The 19,751-nt window shown below is 39.4% G+C and overlaps 1 protein-coding gene and 1 pseudogene across 2 annotated transcripts in view; both read right to left on the reverse strand.

Annotated features, from left to right (window-relative positions):
• The window catches only part of LOC144634936 (uncharacterized), a 153,404-nt pseudogene that overhangs the window by 82,489 nt on the left and 51,164 nt on the right, over positions 1–19,751 (reverse strand). The window lies entirely within an intron of this gene.
• Positions 15,451–16,460, reverse strand: LOC144636902 (uncharacterized). The gene has a single exon (XM_078496104.1). The coding sequence runs from the start codon at positions 16,458–16,460 to the stop codon at positions 15,501–15,503; it is 960 nt and encodes a 319-aa protein (XP_078352230.1). The 3' UTR covers positions 15,451–15,500.

A 19,751-nucleotide genomic window follows, 5' to 3' on the forward strand; every position in this document is an offset into this window, starting at 1 on the left:
AAGCTTTCTAGTCTTTGTCCGTTGTTGCAAGTGACGCAACAATCGTGTTGTTTCCTTTGAAAAGAAAGCGCGCGCTTGCTTTAAAATATCCGCGCGCTACACAAACAATAATAATAAATAATGATTTATTTATTTATTTATATTGCAGGTAAAAATTGTCAATTGTGCTTTAAAACGTTAAAAAAGAGCTAAAAATTAAATTCAAAATCAACTACAATCTTGGACGAAACCTGTTGAGACAAACGCATTTCACAGATTTTCCGCAAACTTCTCAAATTGCCGATAAATCACTATCCCGTTAGTAGCGCAGTATGTTCTGTTAACATTTATCCACTGGATAGCGATTTATTCGGTGGAAAGCGTTATCCATCTTTTGAACAACTGTGCTCCGCTTAAAATTATTTCAAAACAGTTGAGAAAAAGAAAACACTTTTGAGGGCTTTGAGCACAGTACCAGCGCTTCAAGCGTTTTTCACCGGCAGTTTTGAATTTTTAAAACTGTTTCTCCTCGAAGAGTGTGTGTATAATCTATGTCACCAGTTATCGCCATAAAGTTATAATTACAGTAAAAGAAAATGTTTAACCGACAACGTACTTTTCGACGTTGGCTTAATGTCGTTCTCAAGTCAATGTCGGCTATAAAATGGAAGTGTTCAAGTGCTGAAAATGAACAATAGATCAAACTGTGAAATCCACATATAACAATACGTTTAACAAATGGTTTGACACTTATTCATTAGTCTGTGTACTAGCTTGTATTCAAATTTGGATGAAACTTCGCAGTACATTTGGCTTCTTGTAGACGAAACGTAAACACTCATTTTTTTCGCTTGGCACTTTCGTTCTTAATATGTGAAACTCAACTGAACAAAACTGTAAGTAAAGACAACAGCTTGTTGGAAATGATGTGATGTTTGTTGTTGCTTAACCGAATTAGGAAAAAGGTCATAAACTACGCCATCGAAATGCGTAGGATAATGACCGACATCAGACCGCCTGGTCCAAAAATGTTTCGCCAGGCTTGAAATAAGTTTCACTGCCGCGAAATAATCTTAGCCCATTTTCTATAACTTGGTGTGCACTCGATTTCAGCCTACTTCCGGCGGAAGCTAATTAATTATAACCAACTATACAGAGGCAAAACTTTTGCTTGCAACTCAAGGGATTTCGGAGGTGGCGAAGTGGCATCGCTGCCGGCGGCTGATGTAGCTTCATCACCTCAAAGTCGCGGGTTCGAATCTTCCAGTATAGGGTTTACACTAAACGGCTTGGGGGCTGTGTAAATTCCTCCCCGCGTGAAGATTCGACCCTACGGCTCCAGGAATTGCTCTGTTTTTTTTTTTCTATTATTATTTTTTAATTTATTTTTTCCTATATTACTGTTCTCAACTTTTCCTTTTTCGGACATCATCACTTTTCAAACGCTGGTGAATCATGAAAAGGTTTATTATTCAGATATTCTAGTGTTTTTTTTTGGGGGGGGGGGGGGTGGGGGGCGTAGAATACATTGTTTTATCGGTCATTGCTTGAGTCAGGAGCTCCTACTTGGGTATATCGTATTTGCAGTGCCTTATACAGCCCTCGTCGAACGTGTTGCCACGATATCCAAACTCATTCCTTTTCTCCCACTCCCCTTTTCAATGTTGAGCTCCCCAACATACTGCGCAAATAATCCTTCATTTTACAACATTGAAATGGGGGAGGGGGGCTGTAAAAATGAATTATTCTAAGAATATCTTAAAAGTGACTGTTGCAGACATGTAGCATTTCAAGGCTGCCCTAGATGCTTTTGCAGGTAGAATAGGTGTGTTTATAAAGGCATACTGATGCTATATTGATTTGAACGAGTTTTAAGTGAAGAATCTGCATCTAAAACTTCAGATGAACAAAAAAATGAGATTTTCATGCATGTAACTTGTTGTAATTAGACCAATTTGTACCACTTTCTCCAATAGCGTTTTTGATTTAAAAAGAATAGAGTATACAATGAGTATATTAAATTGAAACCGAATTTCGTAATAAAACCGAGAAGCGTTCAGTGCAGAGAACGAAAAGAAATTGAACAAATTTAGCATTTGAAAGGAATGGAACGAAAGTTCTCTCGCGCGATTACGTCTCAAGCGTGATAAAATGAGATGACGCAAATTCAGATTGTAAAGAAAAAACAATGATTTTTGTGGATTAAAGTGTACAATAACGTCACGCGATTTCGTCCCAAGCGTGTCAAATCAAATGACTCGTGACGGACTGGTGGTTAATATAAAACTATTGCAAACGACAGTTTTCCTATACTAAATCGAAGTTTTTTGTTCCAAATGGAATCCATGCTGCCAAGTTACTTGCTATAACGTTAAATAATTGTAAATACTGTGATTTTGAACGGTTTACAAGAGGATTTGAGCTTATTTTAACGGTTTACAAACGGTTTACACACGGTTTACACGGTTTACATCTATTGAAAAAAACTCTGATGATCATATTTTATTGCCTCTGTAAACCGTTGTAAACCGTTGTAAACCGTTACTTTTCGCTTCGGTTGTGTTCAACATACAAAGTGAACCGACTGTAAACCGACTGTTACTAAGATTCATTCATCTCTTTTCGATTTAAAGAGGAGTCGAGAATATTCTGAAATTTCGGGATCTTCAGTGTTCACTTCCCGCGGGTAACGCGGGATATCGACACATGCAGTCTGCCTCTTTTAAGCTCTCTTAGGTGATCAATTATTGCACACTTACTTTTTAACTTTTCTTTTCGAGTAGATTCTTCGGTAAAATTACTTTAAAATCAATATAGCATCAGCATCCATTATCAAACACGCTTATATATATTCTCCCTACAAGAGCATATTTAGCCGCCTTGAAACACAACATCCATCCACATAGCAGCTTGTATCTCAGCATCTCTCTTCACTATCTTCTTCTCCACTTTAGCTTTCAGCTGGAACCTCTTTACATCCGCATGTGCTTGCTTACACATTTTTTCCGAATATCACCAAAGTCTTCAAAATACTTGTCAACTCTTTTCTCAAGTTCTCGGAGCGCTCTTTGTAACCTTCCAATGCAATAGACCTTTCATCATCTTATTCTAACAAATCCTTTCAGTAGCAGTCCAATCCAGTTTTCTCTAGTTTCACTACCGAATCAAGGTTTTCTATTGCAAGAAAGAGCTACGTTGCTCTCGGAAAGCTTTCTAGTCTTTGTCCGTTGTTGCAAGTGACGCAACAATCGTGTTGTTTCCTTTGAAAAGAAAGCGCGCGCTTGCTTTAAAATATCCGCGCGCTACACAAACAATAATAATAAATAATGATTTATTTATTTATTTATATTGCAGGTAAAAATTGTCAATTGTGCTTTACAACGTTAAAAAAGAGCTAAAAATTAAATTCAAAATCAACTACAATCTTGGACGAAACCTGTTGAGACAAACGCATTTCACAGATTTTCCGCAAACTTCTCAAATTGCCGATAAATCACTATCCCGTTAGTAGCGCAGTATGTTTTGTTAACATTTATCCACTGGATAGCGATTTATTCGGTGGAAAGCGTTATCCATCTTTTGAACAACTGTGCTCCGCTTAAAATTATTTCAAAACAGTTGAGAAAAAGAAAACACTTTTTAGGGCTTTGAGCACAGTACCAGCGCTTCAAGCGTTTTTCACCGGCTTTTGAATTTTTAAAACTGTTTCTCCTCGAAGAGTGTGTGTATAATCTATGTCACCAGTTATCGCCATAAAGTTATAATTACAGTAAAAGAAAATGTTTAACCGACAACGTACTTTTCGACGTTGGCTTAATGTCGTTCTCAAGTCAATGTCGGCTATAAAATGGAAGTGTTCAAGTGCTGAAAATGAACAATAGATCAAACTGTGAAATACACATATAACAATACGTTTAACAAATGGTTTGACACTTATTCATTAGTCTGTGTTCTAGCTTGTATTCAAATTTGGATGAAACTTCGCAGTACATTTGGCTTCTTGTAGACGAAACGTAAACACTCATTTTTCGCTTGGCACTTTCGTTCTTAATATGTGAAACTCAACTGAACAAAACTATAAGTAAAGACAACAGCTTGTTGGAAATGATGTGATGTTTGTTGTTGCTTAACCGAATTAGGAAAAAGGTCATAAACTACGCCATCGAAATGCGCAGGATAATGACCGACATCAGACCGCCTGGTCCAGAAATGTTTCGCCAGGCTTGAAATAAGTTTCACTGCCGCGAAATAATCTTAGCCCATTTTCTATAACTTGGTGTGCACTCGATTTCAGCCGACTTCCGGCGGAAGCTAATTAATTATAACCAACTATACAGAGGCAAAACTTTTGCTTGCAACTCAAGGGATTTCGGAGGTGGCGAAGTGGCATCGCTGCCGGCGGCTGATGTAGCTTCATCACCTCAAAGTCGCGGGTTCGAATCTTCCAGTATAGGGTTTACACTAAACGGCTTGGGGGCTGTGTAAATTCCTCCCCGCGTGAAGATTCGACCCTACGGCTCCAGGAATTGCTCTGTTTTTTTTTCTATTATTATTTTTTAATTTATTTTTTCCTATATTACTGTTCTCAACTTTTCCTTTTTCGGACATCATCACTTTTCAAACGCTGGTGAATCATGAAAAGGTTTATTATTCAGATATTCTAGTGTTTTTTTTTTTGGGGGGGGGGGGTGGGGGGCGTAGAATACATTGTTTTATCGGTCATTGCTTGAGTCAGGAGCTCCTACTTGGGTATATCGTATTTGCAGTGCCTTATACAGCCCTCGTCGAACGTGTTGCCACGATATCCAAACTCATTCCTTTTCTCCCACTCCCCTTTTCAATGTTGAGCTCCCCAACATACTGCGCAAATAATCCTTCATTTTACAACATTGAAATGGGGGAGGGGGGCTGTAAAAATGAATTATTCTAAGAATATCTTAAAAGTGACTGTTGCAGACATGTAGCATTTCAAGGCTGCCCTAGATGCTTTTGCAGGTAGAATAGGTGTGTTTATAAAGGCATACTGATGCTATATTGATTTGAACGAGTTTTAAGTGAAGAATCTGCCTCTAAAACTTCAGATGAACAAAAAAATGAGATTTTCATGCATGTAACTTGTTGTAATTAGACCAATTTGTACCACTTTCTCCAATAGCGTTTTTGATTTACAAAAGAATAGAGTATACAATGAGTATATTAAATTGAACCCGAATTTCGTAATAAAACCGAGAAGCGTTCAGTGCAGAGAACGAAAAGAAATTGAACAAATTTAGCATTTGAAAGGAATGGAACGAAAGTTCTCTCGCGCGATTACGTCTCAAGCGTGATAAAATGAGATGACGCAAATTCAGATTGTAAAGAAAAAACAATGATTTTTGTGGATTAAAGTATACAATAACGTCACGCGATTTCGTCCCAAGCGTGTCAAATCAAATGACTCGTGACGGACTGGTGGTTAATATAAACCTATTGCAAACGACAGTTTTCCTATACTAAATCGAAGTTTTTTGTTCCAAATGGAATCCGTGCTGCCAAGTTACTTGCTATAACGTTAAAAAATTGTAAATACTGTGATTTTGATCGGTTTACAAGAGGATTTGAGCTTATTTTAACGGTTTACAAACGGTTTGCACACGGTTTACACGGTTTACATCTATTGAAAAAAACTCTGATGATCATATTTTATTGCCTCTGTAAACCGTTGTAAACCGTTACTTTTCGCTTCGGTTGTGTTCAACATACAAAGTAAACCGACTGTAAACCGACTGTTACTAAGATTCATTCATCTCTTTTCGATTTAAAAAGGAGTCGAGAATATTCTGAAATTTCGGGATCTTCAGTGTTCACTTCCCGCGGGTAACGCGGGATATCGACACATGCAGTCTGCCTCTTTTAAGCTCTCTTAGGTGATCAATTATTGCACACTTACTTTTTAACTTTTCTTTTCGAGTAGATTCTTCGGTAAAATTACTTTAAAATCAATATAGCATCAGCATACATTATCAAACACGCTTATATATATTCTCCCTACAAGAGCATATTTAGCCGCCTTGAAACACAACATCCATCCACATAGCAGCTTGTATCTCAGCATCTCTCTTCACTATCTTCTTCTCCACTTTAGCTTTCAGCTGGAACCTCTTTACATCCGCATGTGCTTGCTTGCACATTTTTTCCGAATATCACCAAAGTCTTCAAAATACTTGTCAACTCTTTTCTCAAGTTCTCGGAGCGCTCTTTGTAATCTTCCAATGCAATAGACCTTTCATCATCTTATTCTAACAAATCCTTTCAATAGCAGTCCAATCCAGTTTTCTCTAGTTTCACTACCGAATCAAGGTTTTCTATTGCAAGAAAGAGCTACGTTGCTCTCGGAAAGCTTTCTAGTCTTTGTCCGTTGTTGCAAGTGACGCAACAATCGTGTTGTTTCCTTTGAGAAGAAAGCGCGCGCTTGCTTTAAAATATCCGCGCGCTACACAAACAATAATAATAAATAATGATTTATTTATTTATTTATATTGCAGGTAAAAATTGTGAATTGTGATTTACAACGTTTTAAAAGAACATCACATTTCCGCGGGAAAACTATCAGCCGATAGTTCACCACTAAATTTTCTCTGATTCTGATTGGTTTAAATTGAACACGTGACGCGATAGTGCCCGTCCGCCGGAGGGCACTATCAGCGCATAGTGCCCTCCCGTGAAAAATGCCCGGATCGATAGTGCCCGCCCGTTACTGTTTTTTGTAAACAAGCTGCCTGCAGACAAAAAAACCCAACCAAATTCACTGCATTTAGTGGGTTTCTCGTCTGGTTTTGTTTCGTTTGTTAAATTTCGGCTTTCAATTGAGTTTTTTATCCTCAAAAGTAAAAATAATTCACGATGCTTGTTTTTGTATGTGCGCGCGGAAGAAAATTTAGTGGTGAACAATAAAGACAATAGAGTGTTTCTGTCTCGGAACTATCGGTCTGATAGTTGCCCCTTGGAAATTTGATGTTCTTAAAACTAGCATATTAGCCCTCGAAGCTTCTCGGGCTAATATTTGTTTTAAGAACATCAAATTTCCTTTGGGCAACTATCTGCCGATAGTTCCTCGACAGAAACACTCTATTGTTAAAATAGAAAACAGTGGCTCGCGCGCGTAGCTCAAGCGGTGAGTTTTCTTGATTTTTGTCTTCAAAGTGCACAATATTGTAGGTTTTGGACTAAAATCCTTTAGAGTTTCTACTAAAACAGTTAGACTACTCGCCCTCCTTTTCTATGAGCGATAGTCAACTCGGCTGCGCCTCGTTGACTATTTAAGGTAATGTCTGTCTCCGAGCCATGAGGCCCATACAGCCGGAGCTTATCCCGGTTTCCGTAGCATTAAGCGACTAGGAGTATTGCTACTCCCCCCTGGATGGGATGCTAGTCCATCGCAGGGTTACCCCCAGCAGTAAATTTCTCCGGTACCCATTTATACACCTGGGTAGAGAGAGGCACTGTGAGAGTAAAGTGTCTTGCCCAAGAACACAACGCAGCGCTCCGGCCAGGCCTCGAACCCGGGCCGTTCGCTAACCATTTAGGCCACCGCGCCTCCTATTTGCTCATAGAAAACTCGGGCTCGTAGTCTAATTGTCAAGTAGGATCGAGTTTTACAGTCTTGGGGACGCCACAGCAAAGTTCATTATGTTTTAGTGTTATTACCGAGATCACATGTATTTCTTTTTACTTCCCCTAAATAAATTATTAAACTGACGTATACACGATGATAAATGCAGTAATAGATGTTCTGTTATCATACTCGCTGATGTCTGTTGTCTTTGTGAAGCAGCTGTCAGTAACGTTAAGCCATAAGTTTTACGCCTGACCATAACACTTGAGTTTTCCTAATGTATGGTAACCTTCTTTGCTTGAGCCATTCAAGTCTCCCAGTCTGATTTGTGTCACAGGCAGAGCAGACTTGTCTGTCAACAGACCGCTGTCCTCATACCAACCATTGCCACTGTTGTCGCAGTTACACTTTATACCACCAGTACAAGAGTTTGTTACTCCGCATGCGCACATCTTGTCATGGCCAGTAGCTCCGCCCCAGTAGTTCATCCGTGTTCCATCACGTGACACCCACCAAGCATAACTCTGCTCAATAAACGCCACGTCATTATTGCACTCAAACTTGATAAACTGTTCACAGTTGTGTGAGACTCGAGTGAGTGCTGCTAGCTGAGCGGTGCTGACTCCAGTGTATCGCACATCTTTACTGTAACAACCTCGACCACTACATCCAGGAATGTTACCAGCATAGGTTCTACTCTCACTGTCGTGACTGACGACCGTCACACCAACACCGCCCTTGTCACTCATATCACAGTACACACTGAAAGGAGTCACGCCTCCTTTACCATCAGGGTCAATCAAGTAATTACCTGAAGAGCTTCCACTGCGTCCCGATTTTATACTGCTATAGGACATTGGTGCTTTGTACACTTCAAGAACAGATGTTGCCTCGATTGAACGCTGAGAATTTTTTGCCATGCATGAATAAGTCCCGGCATCACTTGTGGAAACGCTTTGAAGAAGCAAAGTTCCGTTTGGATAAAGAACATGATTCTGAGGGAGACTTTGGCCAGCTCTTTTCCAATCGATATCAACTGAGCCTTCAGCTGTGCAAGGCAATGTTACGCAATTGTAAAGGGATGCAACAACATTCACCGGAGGAGTTAACGTAAATTTAAGTTTGCCAAGAACCATTATTTGGGCGGCAGCAGAGTCTTCTCCAAGGAGATTCTTAACTGTGCATGCGAAAGCTCCACTATCTGCTTTTGCTATATTGTGTATGGTCAAATTTCCATCAACAACTGAAGTCTTCCCTTTTGGAATTTGACCGAACGCTTTTCGCCACGTGACTGTTGGTGTCGGCTGACCAGTAGCTTGACAGATCAGGCTCACGTTCTGTCCTTCTTCAACGATGACAGATGAGGGCTTGCGAGTGATCAAGGCGGCAACTACATTAAAAAATTAAAGAACAAACAACACTGATAAAACGATAATCATTGAACTAAAAGGAAGAAGCAATTGAGTGAACTTGACAGATTGGGGACTCTCTTCAAATCTACATGTAGGCCTGAAATACTAAATTTTAATGGCTGATAAATTAACTGTTTTTTTTTACCCAGACAACAGCTTTCTTTTATAGCTAATAGCTGTACAATCATGTAACTTATAGACTACGAGCAGTCCCTATTTTTTCACAGAGTCCGTCGAGCGTGAAGCGAAAAAAGTAAATTATTGAAAACAAATCTTGATACAGTTGATTGCGTTCGACGAAGGAGAGCGCAAGCCTATTTTGTTTTTACGTCCTGTGTCTTTTGAGTTGGTATGCCTGTGTACTGTTATGTGGAATGAATCGAGCCGTGATGCGCGCGCAAATGTATGGACTCAAGATTGGCCGCCCCGATTGATTTTTGCAGGGGCAAATCTCGGCCGGGAAACTGGTAGCTACAGATGGCCTCGATTTCATGCAAAACAAGATGGCGTCCCAAACGGAGCTTAGAAACATTATTTTGCTTGAGAAAAAGGGCTAAAAACGTGTTTCCAAAATTGTAATTCTGCCAAAAATGTCATGGAGAACATGAAGGTTATCATCCAAGGTAGCAGAGTTGTCTTCAGCCACTGAACGTCATAAAAAGAGTGGAAATCGAGAAAGTCGATGCGTAGTTTTGTACGGAGTTCGTTCGTAGGTAAACCAGCATATTTTCCTGCAATTATATGTTGCACAAATCTACAGATTGTGAGAATTACATGCATCGAGAGTGGGTATAATACGGATCGAAATTGTTTTATCACTTCTTTGAATTTGTGATATACCGTTATTACTAGAAACACTAGACGTTTTGACGAGGAAATCGTTGTGTGAATGTAATATGTGTGTAGTGGATTACTGTGTGAAATGTCTGTATTTTTAAGTACTTTGTGGAATTTTAAATCGAAGTAAAACTATTTCCAGAAGTTTGTGGAAGTTTAAATCTCGTTAGTGCCAAACGATAACAGGTCAAGTGAAATAAATAATTATTTTTGTGTAAATAATATTTCATTCATTCTATGTTCTTTTGGCTCGTCACACAATCTTTCTCACACTTATCCTCCTCGCGTTCAGTGAGGTATAAGCATGGAAACTAAGGCATACTACTAGTAGGCCGACCATGTCGGTTTTTTTGCCACTGCCTGCTTACCTTGGGTCTATTTTACCTATAGGTCGAACGCACTCCCCTAATCTCTGATTACTACTAGTAAATATGTTTATAACCCACCTTGAACAGATAACGAAGTCGATGACGTCATTTCTCCAAGAATATTCCATGCTACACAAGTGTACTCTCCTTCATCTTGTGACGTCACATCTGTAATCATCAGACCACCACGTGATGACACAACTCGTTTGTCCGCGACAAGACTGGAATTCTGCTTCAACCACGTGACTTTAGGTTCCGGATTTCCTTCAGCCTCACACTGAAACGAGGCTGTACCAGTTTCGCTTACCGCCATGGACAATGGCGGTGCCACAATTGAAGGGGCTGAGATAGATTTACCAGGATCGCCTTTGGGTCCTTGGGGGCCTTGGTCACCTTTAGGTCCTGGAGTTCCCTGATTTCCTTGAGTACCTTGGTTTCCTTTAGGTCCCTGTGGTCCTTGCAGCCCGGGCGGTCCATGTTTACCTGGAGAGCCTCTGGGACCAGGTCTGCCTCGTCTTCCCCTGAAGATTTTGGGGCAATTGACATTACAGGCCAGGCTACTCAATGCAAGTTTTTTTTTTTATTTTATTTTATTCATTCACAAAAACAATAACATACACTTATTACACGAAAAGAAACTACGTAAAAAATTACTTACATTAACAACATACAAAAAAAGAAAAATTAAATAAATAAATAAAAGGGCGACTCCTCTGCCTAAAAAGGTTTCCTTTTGCCTATTATTACATCAGTTCATTATTATTTTTTAACAAATATTATACGCGATAGCTACTTCATATAGTTCAGTTTGATTAACAGCAGTTACTAATAATTAATATTTAATCCTAAATGTTATTTATAGTTAATAGTTGATAATAATTGATGATGATTGGTGCAGAAAGATATCCTAGATAAGTAATATAAAACAAAAAAAGTATATCTATCTCTCAAATGCACTTTGGCCTTGGTTCGCTTAAAGAAGGTTAATATACGAGGGAGTTTTTTTTTTTTTTTTGGCAAAAAAGACTACGTAATGTCGAGAAGTGGAAGTAAAAGATTCCATTTCTTAGAGGTAGTATCTAGGTTGTTGGACTCTATATGAAACTGCGATTTAAGGGACACAAGAAAAGTTGTTAAAACCGGGATCTTCTTGTTGACTCTGCAGCTCCATATATAATGTCTTGCCAGAAGAAAGCAGAAATTTAATTGAAGTGAAAACTTGGTGGTGTCTGGTCTCAGACCCAGATATATGGCGGCGTGTTTTGGATAGTCTATCGTTATTAGGTTGACCTGTTTAAGTTTTTCAGTCAAAGTTTCCCAAAAGGTTGCTACTATTGTACAGTTCCAGAACAGGTGGATCAGGTTTTCGGGATGGTTGGTACAAAAAGAGCAGTTTGGGTCCTGCTTTATATCAATTTTTGTTAGGAAAAGGTTCGTTGGTAGAATACGATGAAGAAATCTGAATTGGAAGTTTACGAGTTTTGTGCTTTTTGTGCAACTAGCTGCCAGACAATAGGCACTAGTCCAGTCAGCAGAACATCTTTCATCAGATTTAATACTGTCGTTCTATTTCTCTTGGCATCTTAAAGGTGCGGTTCTTTTGGAAGAGAGGAGCTTCTGGTATACAACTCTGTTCGCTTTATCGTTCTTAATAAAAGTCTCGGAAAAGGTATCGGGATTTTCTATGCTACAAGGTTCTTTGCCAAGACAGTTAGAGTTGAAATGGTGCCGAAGGGCAGAAATAAGGCCTAGATACTTTATAGGTTGTATTCGTATATTGTAAGTGCTGATAAGATCTGCAAGAGGGAGAAAACTGCGCGAGTCCGTCATTAACTGGCCTACCTTAGTAATTCCATGTAGGAAAAGATGTTTGTAGAAAACCGGTCTGTTTTCGATTCTAATTAGTGAATTATGCCATATGTGTTGTTCCAGAAATTGCTGTTCGGTTTTGATTTTGTCATCAAAGTTAGCCTCTGACCATATTTCTAAAATTCCTTGTAGAAAAGGGTCTTGGACCGATATCGACTTTGAAATGTCACGTTTATGTAAGTTGCATCTGAAGATTAGTTTGCCGCCATACTTCCCAAGTTCAAGTTCAAAAAATTCTTTCCATTTTCCGCGGTTAGAGTCGTCAAGATATTTTTTAATCCAAACAGTCTTGAGCGATTTGGTAAAAGAAACAATGTCAACCATTTTTAAACCTCCGTTTTTATAGTCGTTTATCATGACACTTCGCTTAATCTTATCACCCTTATTGTCCCAAAGGAAGCTGTAGAAGAGATCGTTTACTTCTTTGATGATTTTATGATTTGTCGCCAAAGGGGCTAGAATGTACGTAAGTTGAGATGCTGCTAGACTTTTGATTACTTGGATTTTGCCGAGTAACGTTAGCCGGCGATATTTCCAATTGCTTAAAATGTTTCTAATTTTGTCCGTTTTTTCCCTATAATTTATGTTTAATGTGATGCTAGGATCAGTAGAAAGCCCAGACGCCGAGGGCCTTAACTTTCTTTTCTGGCCATTTAAAGTTCTTCTCAGGAAAAAGTTTTTCCTTATTTCCCACCATTGATCCAATCCATAGAGCTTCGGTCTTTTTGCTGTTAAGTCTGAGACCAGACATACTTCCAAAAGTTTCGATCGTCCTAAGTGTGGCGGATAATGACTCCCTAGTGCCGTTCAGAATGAAGGTTGTGTCGTCTGCGTACTGGCTTATTTTGATTTCTGAGTTGTTTACATGTATTCCTTTTATGCTCTTGTTCGATCTGATTGCTTTAGCTAAGATTTCAGCAGATAATATAAATAGATAAGGCGAAAGAGGGCAACCTTGCCTAACGCCCCTTTGTATTCGGAAAAAACAGCTTCCCCAGCCATTGTTTAAGACACAGCTTTCGATGTTATTATAAAATGTTTGGAACCAGCTTATCAGAGAAGGGCCAAACCCAAAATACTGGAGCGTGCGCTCAATAAAAGACCATTCAAGCGAGTCGAAGGCCTTTTCAAAATCTATAAAAAGCAATAGCCCTGGGATATTTTTTTGGGAAGCATGGTTAATGATGTTATCTATCAATCTTATGTTTTCTCCAATAAATCGACCCTTTAGGAAACCCGTCTGGTCGTTGTTGATAAGTTTTTGGATAACCGATTTTATTCGATTTGCGATAGCTTTTGCGGCTATTTTGTAGTCGCAGTTAAGGAGAGACAGTGGTCGCCAATTCTTAATTAAATGTGGTTCTGAGTCTTTTTTTGGTATGAGTTTAATGATTCCGCGTCTTTGTGTGATCGAAAGATTTCCTTCATCATACGAATAGTTGAGAGCACTTATCAGAAGGGGAGACACGTCTTTCCAAAAAGTTTTGTAAAACTCAGCTGGGAGTCCGTCAGTTCCAGGGCTTTTGTCCCGATCCATGCTTTTTAGCGCTTTTAGACACTCTTGTTCTGTTAAATGACCTTCGCAGCTCATTGCCTCATTGTGGTCCAGAACCGTGTCATTTTCAGATTGGAAAAAAGCGCTTTCGCGTGGTACCACATTTTTCTGGGATGTGTAGAGCTCTTTATAAAAGGTTTCACATTCAGCAAGGATTTCTCTGTCGGATGTGACAAATTCTTGATCAGTGATTTTAAGCTGGCTTATTGTACTCAGTTTGAAGTGTCTTTTCTCAAGGTTGAGAAAATATTTAGTGTTTTTTTCACCTTCATTGTACCATTTAATTTTACATCTCAAGATTGCCCCTTGGGTACGCACTTTGATTATCTCTTCTAGTTCGCTTTTGAATAACGCAAGTTGTTGTGTTTTATTTGTTTTTTGCGTTTCGCTGACGGCAGCCGGCTGTTCCAGTTCTTTCTCTAGTAAGGCAATTTTTTCTTCTAGCTCATGCTGTTTATTCAAAGTTTTGCGCTTTTTGGCGGCAGCGAAGCTAAGGGATTTTTCCCGAGTTTTAAGTTTAATCATATCCCAAAGAAGCGCAGGGTTTATGGACTCATCGTTTTCGTATTCATTCTGTGTTTCACGGATAGTTAACCTTATCAAATCAATGTAGTCCTTATCGGCCAGAAGTGATGTGTTGAGTTTCCAAAAACCAGGCCCTCTTGGATTTGAGTGAAGAGATATATTTAATGTGATCATTGAGTGGTCTGTCTTAAAGCCCGGTAGAATGTTTGCAGAGATAATGTTGCACAGAAAACTTTGACTTGTTAAGAAGAAGTCTAATCTACAGTGGACAGAAGGCTGTGTTTGTCGCCAAGTATACCTTCTTTCTTCGGGGTTCAATATTCTCCAGGCATCAACAAGATCGAAGTTATCGCATATCTCATGAATGGTTTTTTGCGCGTTGTGATGTGTTTTGGGCAGGCCCCCTTTTTTATCTTTCTCTACATCAAGAACGAGATTGAAATCGCCTCCAATGATTATTTCTTCTCCTTCGAAATCTTGAAGGTGATCAAAGAGATTTTTAAAGAAAGCAGGATCATCATCGTTTGGGGCGTAAATGTTTGCTAGGGTTATGCTTTTTCCATTTGTTTTTAAGTCACACAAGATAAGGCGTCCTGAATCATCGGTATAGGTTTTTTTGATTTGAAGATCGAAGTTGTTATTAAAAAGAATGCTTACACCAGCTTTTTTGCTGGAGAAGGAGCTGAAAAGGCTTTTGTATCCCCATTCAGTAGCCCATAGGTGTGAATTTTCTTGCAAACAATGTACTTCTTGCAGCATGTAGATCGAATATTTTTTAGATCTGAGCCAATTAAAAGTTTCTCTTCTTTTAGCGTTATTCCCAAGGTCCCGTACATTGAGAGAAGCTACCGTGATTGTATTGTTATCTATATTGTGTTGAAATAAAAGGTGATATAATCGATATCTGCACTATTTGATTATTTGACAATAAAAGCGTTATGAACAGAACACATACGACATTGTTTTGCATACTGCTCAGAAATCGTATTTTTAAGCTTTGAAAGTAGAAATTGTATACTAAATATCTAGAAATATTTTGGCCAAGTACTTTGTATATCTGTGCATACTGGAGTCGACAAAAAAGTGTTGTAATAATACGAAAAGCACGTTGGTGGCACGAAAAAACACATAAAATTACACATAAACATACTAAAGCGCGTGAGGTTAGGCAAATAATCAACAAATGAAGCATAAACAAAACTATAAAAAATCCTAATCAGTTTGGGTTAAGCGACTAGCGGGTCCGAATGGTGAAAATCGGATCGAGTAAGTATTGTCGGACAGCTAAGCCGCCCGCCACCTGTAGCATAGAGATTTATATATAAAGAAAGTAAGGTACGAGGTATATTTATTAAACACAGTTACTCATCTGCTTCGTCAGCTGCATCTAGACGTTTGCCGGGAGGCCAGAATTTGCCGTTTACAAACAGTTTGTCGGGCTGGCTCTTGCTGAAAGATGCTCTCATGCCCTGTCGTCGTGCTTCTTTGAAAACTGCCATTTGATCTTTCCGTCGCTTAATGATTTCCAGTGGAAGATCACGGAACATTTGAAAATCAGTATCTTCTAGTCGTCGCCCTAAAGAAAAAATTTCCTCGACATCTTTATATCGAAGAAATCTGGCAATGATTGGACGTGAAGCTGTGTCGCTATTCCGACGGGTTGTGAGGCGGTGTACACGTTGAATTTCAACGTTGCGGGCGTTGCGGTAGCCGAGATCTTGTTCCAAAAAATTTCTGAGCACTTCTTCGGTGTCTTCTTCACGTGCTTCCGGGATATTGAAATATTTGATGTTTTCTCTCCTGGAATAGGCTTCAAGGTAGAGGTTCTTGGAGACGATGTCGTTCATTTTGGCAGTGACCTTCCTTTCGCTCTCAATCAGAGAGGCTATTTTTTCATTCTGCTCCTCTATCTTCTTCTTAAGCTCGTCTTGACGTTCCTTGCACTTATCGCCGTTGAAAGTACAGGACTTCTTTAATTCTGCTATATCGCTCTTGGTCGTTGCTTCAAATTCTTCGAGCTTGGCTGTTCTTGCCTTGAGATTTGCCAAATTGGTCTCTATATTTCTGACGGAACTTTCAATTGAATCAAGTTTGCTCAGTCTCGCGATTATGGAGTTCAGTTGTTCTCCAATGAGTTCAATTTTGTTGAGAGCATCAATGATTTCGTCGTTTGCCTCGTGTTCGCTGCTTGTGCTTTCGTCTATTGCTTCTGCAAGATCTCTGGGTTTTTTCGCTTCATGCAGAGGCGACGTCTCGTCTCCAGAACTTGTAGACGATCTGTTTCTGCGTTTTCTGATAAGATTTGACAATTTTTCGGCCATGAAAAGCTTTTGGAAGGCGGACGGCTTTTAGCGCGCTCCTACTCCGCCATCACTCGGCCCAATCTCTTCCTACTCAATGCAAGTTGCAGTTTTCTGATTTCTCCACGATCGATGGTTTCGTTGCCGTTTGTTTTCCTGTCTGTTGTTTCCGGCACGTTGCGTTTGTTACGAATGTGTAGTCCTGCAAGGAACATCACAGAATGTCTTAGTTGATGTTTCACTCAGTCTACTAAACGGACTTTTCAAAGCTTCGGTTACGTACCAAATAGTTTAATTTGACAATGCACAGAGGAATTACATGAGTTTATCCTTTTGTGCACTGTCAAATTCTTTTACCTGTGCTGCACCGTTCTTTTACCTGTGCTGCAACGAAACTATGGAATGTGCTACCATTTGACAAAAGAAGGTCAAGCACCGTTAGTATTTTTAAAGCCAAGCTAAAAACCCACCTTTCAAATCAAGCATTTTTATCCTGGTTCTTTTTAAATTATTGTAACTTTATTTACTTTTAATTGTAATTTCAGCTCTATATCCTTTTTTCCGTTTTTAATCTTGTCATGCGCATTTGAACATTTCATGGAATTTGCGCATTATAAATGTTATTGTTGTTAAAAGACAGTGACTTACAACCTGAAAAGGTTAACAAGACCTTCAAGATAAATCGAGATCGGAACTTATTCAAATTATTACCGCTGATTTGATTTGTTCTGAAATTGTCGGGAAAACAAAAACCGTACGCGTATGGCTTGTACTGAAAAGCAGTGCGAGTAGTACAAGAGGTAAAAATAGGTTTCTGGGGGGTAAACCAACTTTTAAACTAGGCTTTGGTTTTCATTCTTCACTGAAATGTTTGTGCTTAGTGTTTCAGTACTAAAAAAAACCCAAACCATTATATTAATTCAGCTACTTAATGCCTGTCTCTACTCTTATTTTTGTATAGGCTAACTTAAAGTGTCACGCAAAAATGTCACTGAATGCTATTCTAAATAAATAGGCCTTCAGCCGTAGCGACATCGAATTTTCGGCACTCGGTATTATTTTTAAAGGATATCATTAATGTAATATTTATTAATGCTGAAAGGATTACTTTCTTATAACATTTTTTCTTGATACCGTCTTTCAAGAAAAGGCGCATATTTTAGATGTAAAACGCAATTTTTTACTCAGTTATAAACTTACAATTTGTTGTGCAAAACTTATTACTAGAATATAGGGGCGATGAATTGCTGGAAATTGTTTCCCCAAAATAAGAACATGGGATGGCAATTCGCAGCAGTCATGTTTCAACTTCCTTAGTTTCAGCTGTAGCTTCTTTAGATAAATAAAATTACCCTTCTATATAACTATTTTCTCGATAACTGTATTACTCACCTTTGTTTGAATCACTGTGTGGCATTTTCATCACAGACTCATTTTGGTCGTTTGCTGTGTTTCGTAGCTCGAGCTTTTCTACTCTTTGTTGATTCAAGACTTGAAGCATTTGTCGATGAACGTGAAGCTCGATCTCAACGTGAATCAATCCCACGAAGCAAATAACGGAGAGAAATATCGATGAAAACACCACCGTGTTGGAGACCGGGCGTGTCTTTGATATCTCCATAACACCGTCTGGGGAGGCTGCGAGAATTATCAAGCTTTGACAAAAGTCTTCGATATAGAGCGAAACTTGTGCCCGTGTGGTCGAAGGCAGACAAAAAAAAAACACAATGTTTGTTGGCGCTGCGCTCTAACCCTTCTTTGACCTTTTTCTGGTTTCAGCTTGCATTGGATCAGTTTCAAACTTAGGCTAGAGCTCTGTCATTTCTCCTGTCCATGTGTCATGTTCCTGTAGGTGTGGGGTGGGGGCATCGGTGAAAAGTTGTATTCTACAGTACAGTAAGATCGCGCAATATAACAACTTACCAAGGGACTGGGAAATTGTGCTTGTTATGTTACGGGTTCGTTATACCGGAGTGATGTCCCAGTACATTTCACTGTTAGTATAACGTTGGCTGGGGCTTCGTTATAAAGGGATTCGTTACATCGGGTTACTTAAATTGTTTGCTAAAATTTAAGAGGATCGGTCGGAGTCTATACACCAACCCAGCGGAATATTGCTTTAAAATATTTGTAGTGTGAATATACAATGTAGAGTGACATATTTTGCCCTTAGTCCAGTTCGACTCACGCAACGTCATTGCGTGACCGAGAGAGAGAGAGGGCCAGAACTGGACATATTTTGCCCTTTGTTTAGGAATATGTATGAATTCTAGTAATAGCCAATGGCTAGAAAGTGCGGACGAGGACGATACGTGGTGTTTTGGGGTTAAAAAGGTTTATATTGTCCGAGGTATAGTCAGCAAGGAATGCTCAGTACTTATAAGGGTGTGAAATATTTTCTAGGGCATGCCCTGCACCTGCACCTCTCTCCCTCTTCCAACCCCCCACCCCCCCCCCCCCCCCATAAATTCATTGTGTTTATTAATTTTCTCCAGTATCTGGTACTTCTCAAGGTTGAAAATAGTATGTGGTTTGACTAACCAAACGTTAAAAATTGATGTTTCTGCTATCTCTTCTTTAAACTTCTTAAAACTATTGCCAAATCGCTGCACTGACTCCCGATATAACGCTCTAGACACATGTACGCGTTGCGAACCTATGTGTTCAATGCAGTCGGAAGGGAGGGCGAGAGTTCAACACCCAGGCGGGCAAGCACATGATCTTTTTTCCCTCCGACGTGTTTTTTCTTTCTTTTTTCTCCCCAAAAAGCTAATAAGTGCTTCCCATTTATTATTTTACTCAATATTCCTGCATCGACATGCCCGCCATAGTTTTAAAGGGAAAACGTACATTCAGTACATGTCTGGACTGAAAAATAATCTTTCGTCTTGATCGACGCGCAATTTTCCGATGAGTGTTGCAAGGAAGGGAACAACGTCGTGCCTGCGAATAAGGGTGGGGCAATGCTCGGCGCGCGATTTTCGTGCATGTTCCATATCTTCACTTCTGGAGCGTGATTCGCCTACCGAACTCACACACACGTTTGTAGTGTATAAGCGTTCCAGACAGTAGCGGAAACCTGGTTGTTATAGTAAAGCGTGTGGGAACCTTATGTGAGACGAGAGGGTAAAAACAGGGGTTCCCAAGGTGAAGGGAAATAGAAAAACATGAAATTCATTTTCGCAATATCGGAGTTTTTGCGTAATAATATTTTTGCATTAGAAAGAACACAAAGAGGCGGGGACAACCTAGTTAACTAAGTATTTCGAGACGGGGAGGGGGAGTGGCAGCAGGGGATTTGAAATTATCTTT

Source organism: Oculina patagonica, chromosome 13 (genome assembly GCF_052425735.1).
Source record: "Oculina patagonica isolate OP01 chromosome 13, crgOcupat, whole genome shotgun sequence".
In the NCBI taxonomy this organism is placed as follows: domain Eukaryota; kingdom Metazoa; phylum Cnidaria; class Anthozoa; order Scleractinia; family Oculinidae; genus Oculina; species Oculina patagonica.

What these genes read in the sequence shown, in the direction of transcription:
- LOC144636902 (XM_078496104.1), bottom strand. Translation starts at nt 16,460, where the DNA reads ATGGCCGAAAAATTGTCAAATCTTATCAGAAAACGCAGAAACAGATCG.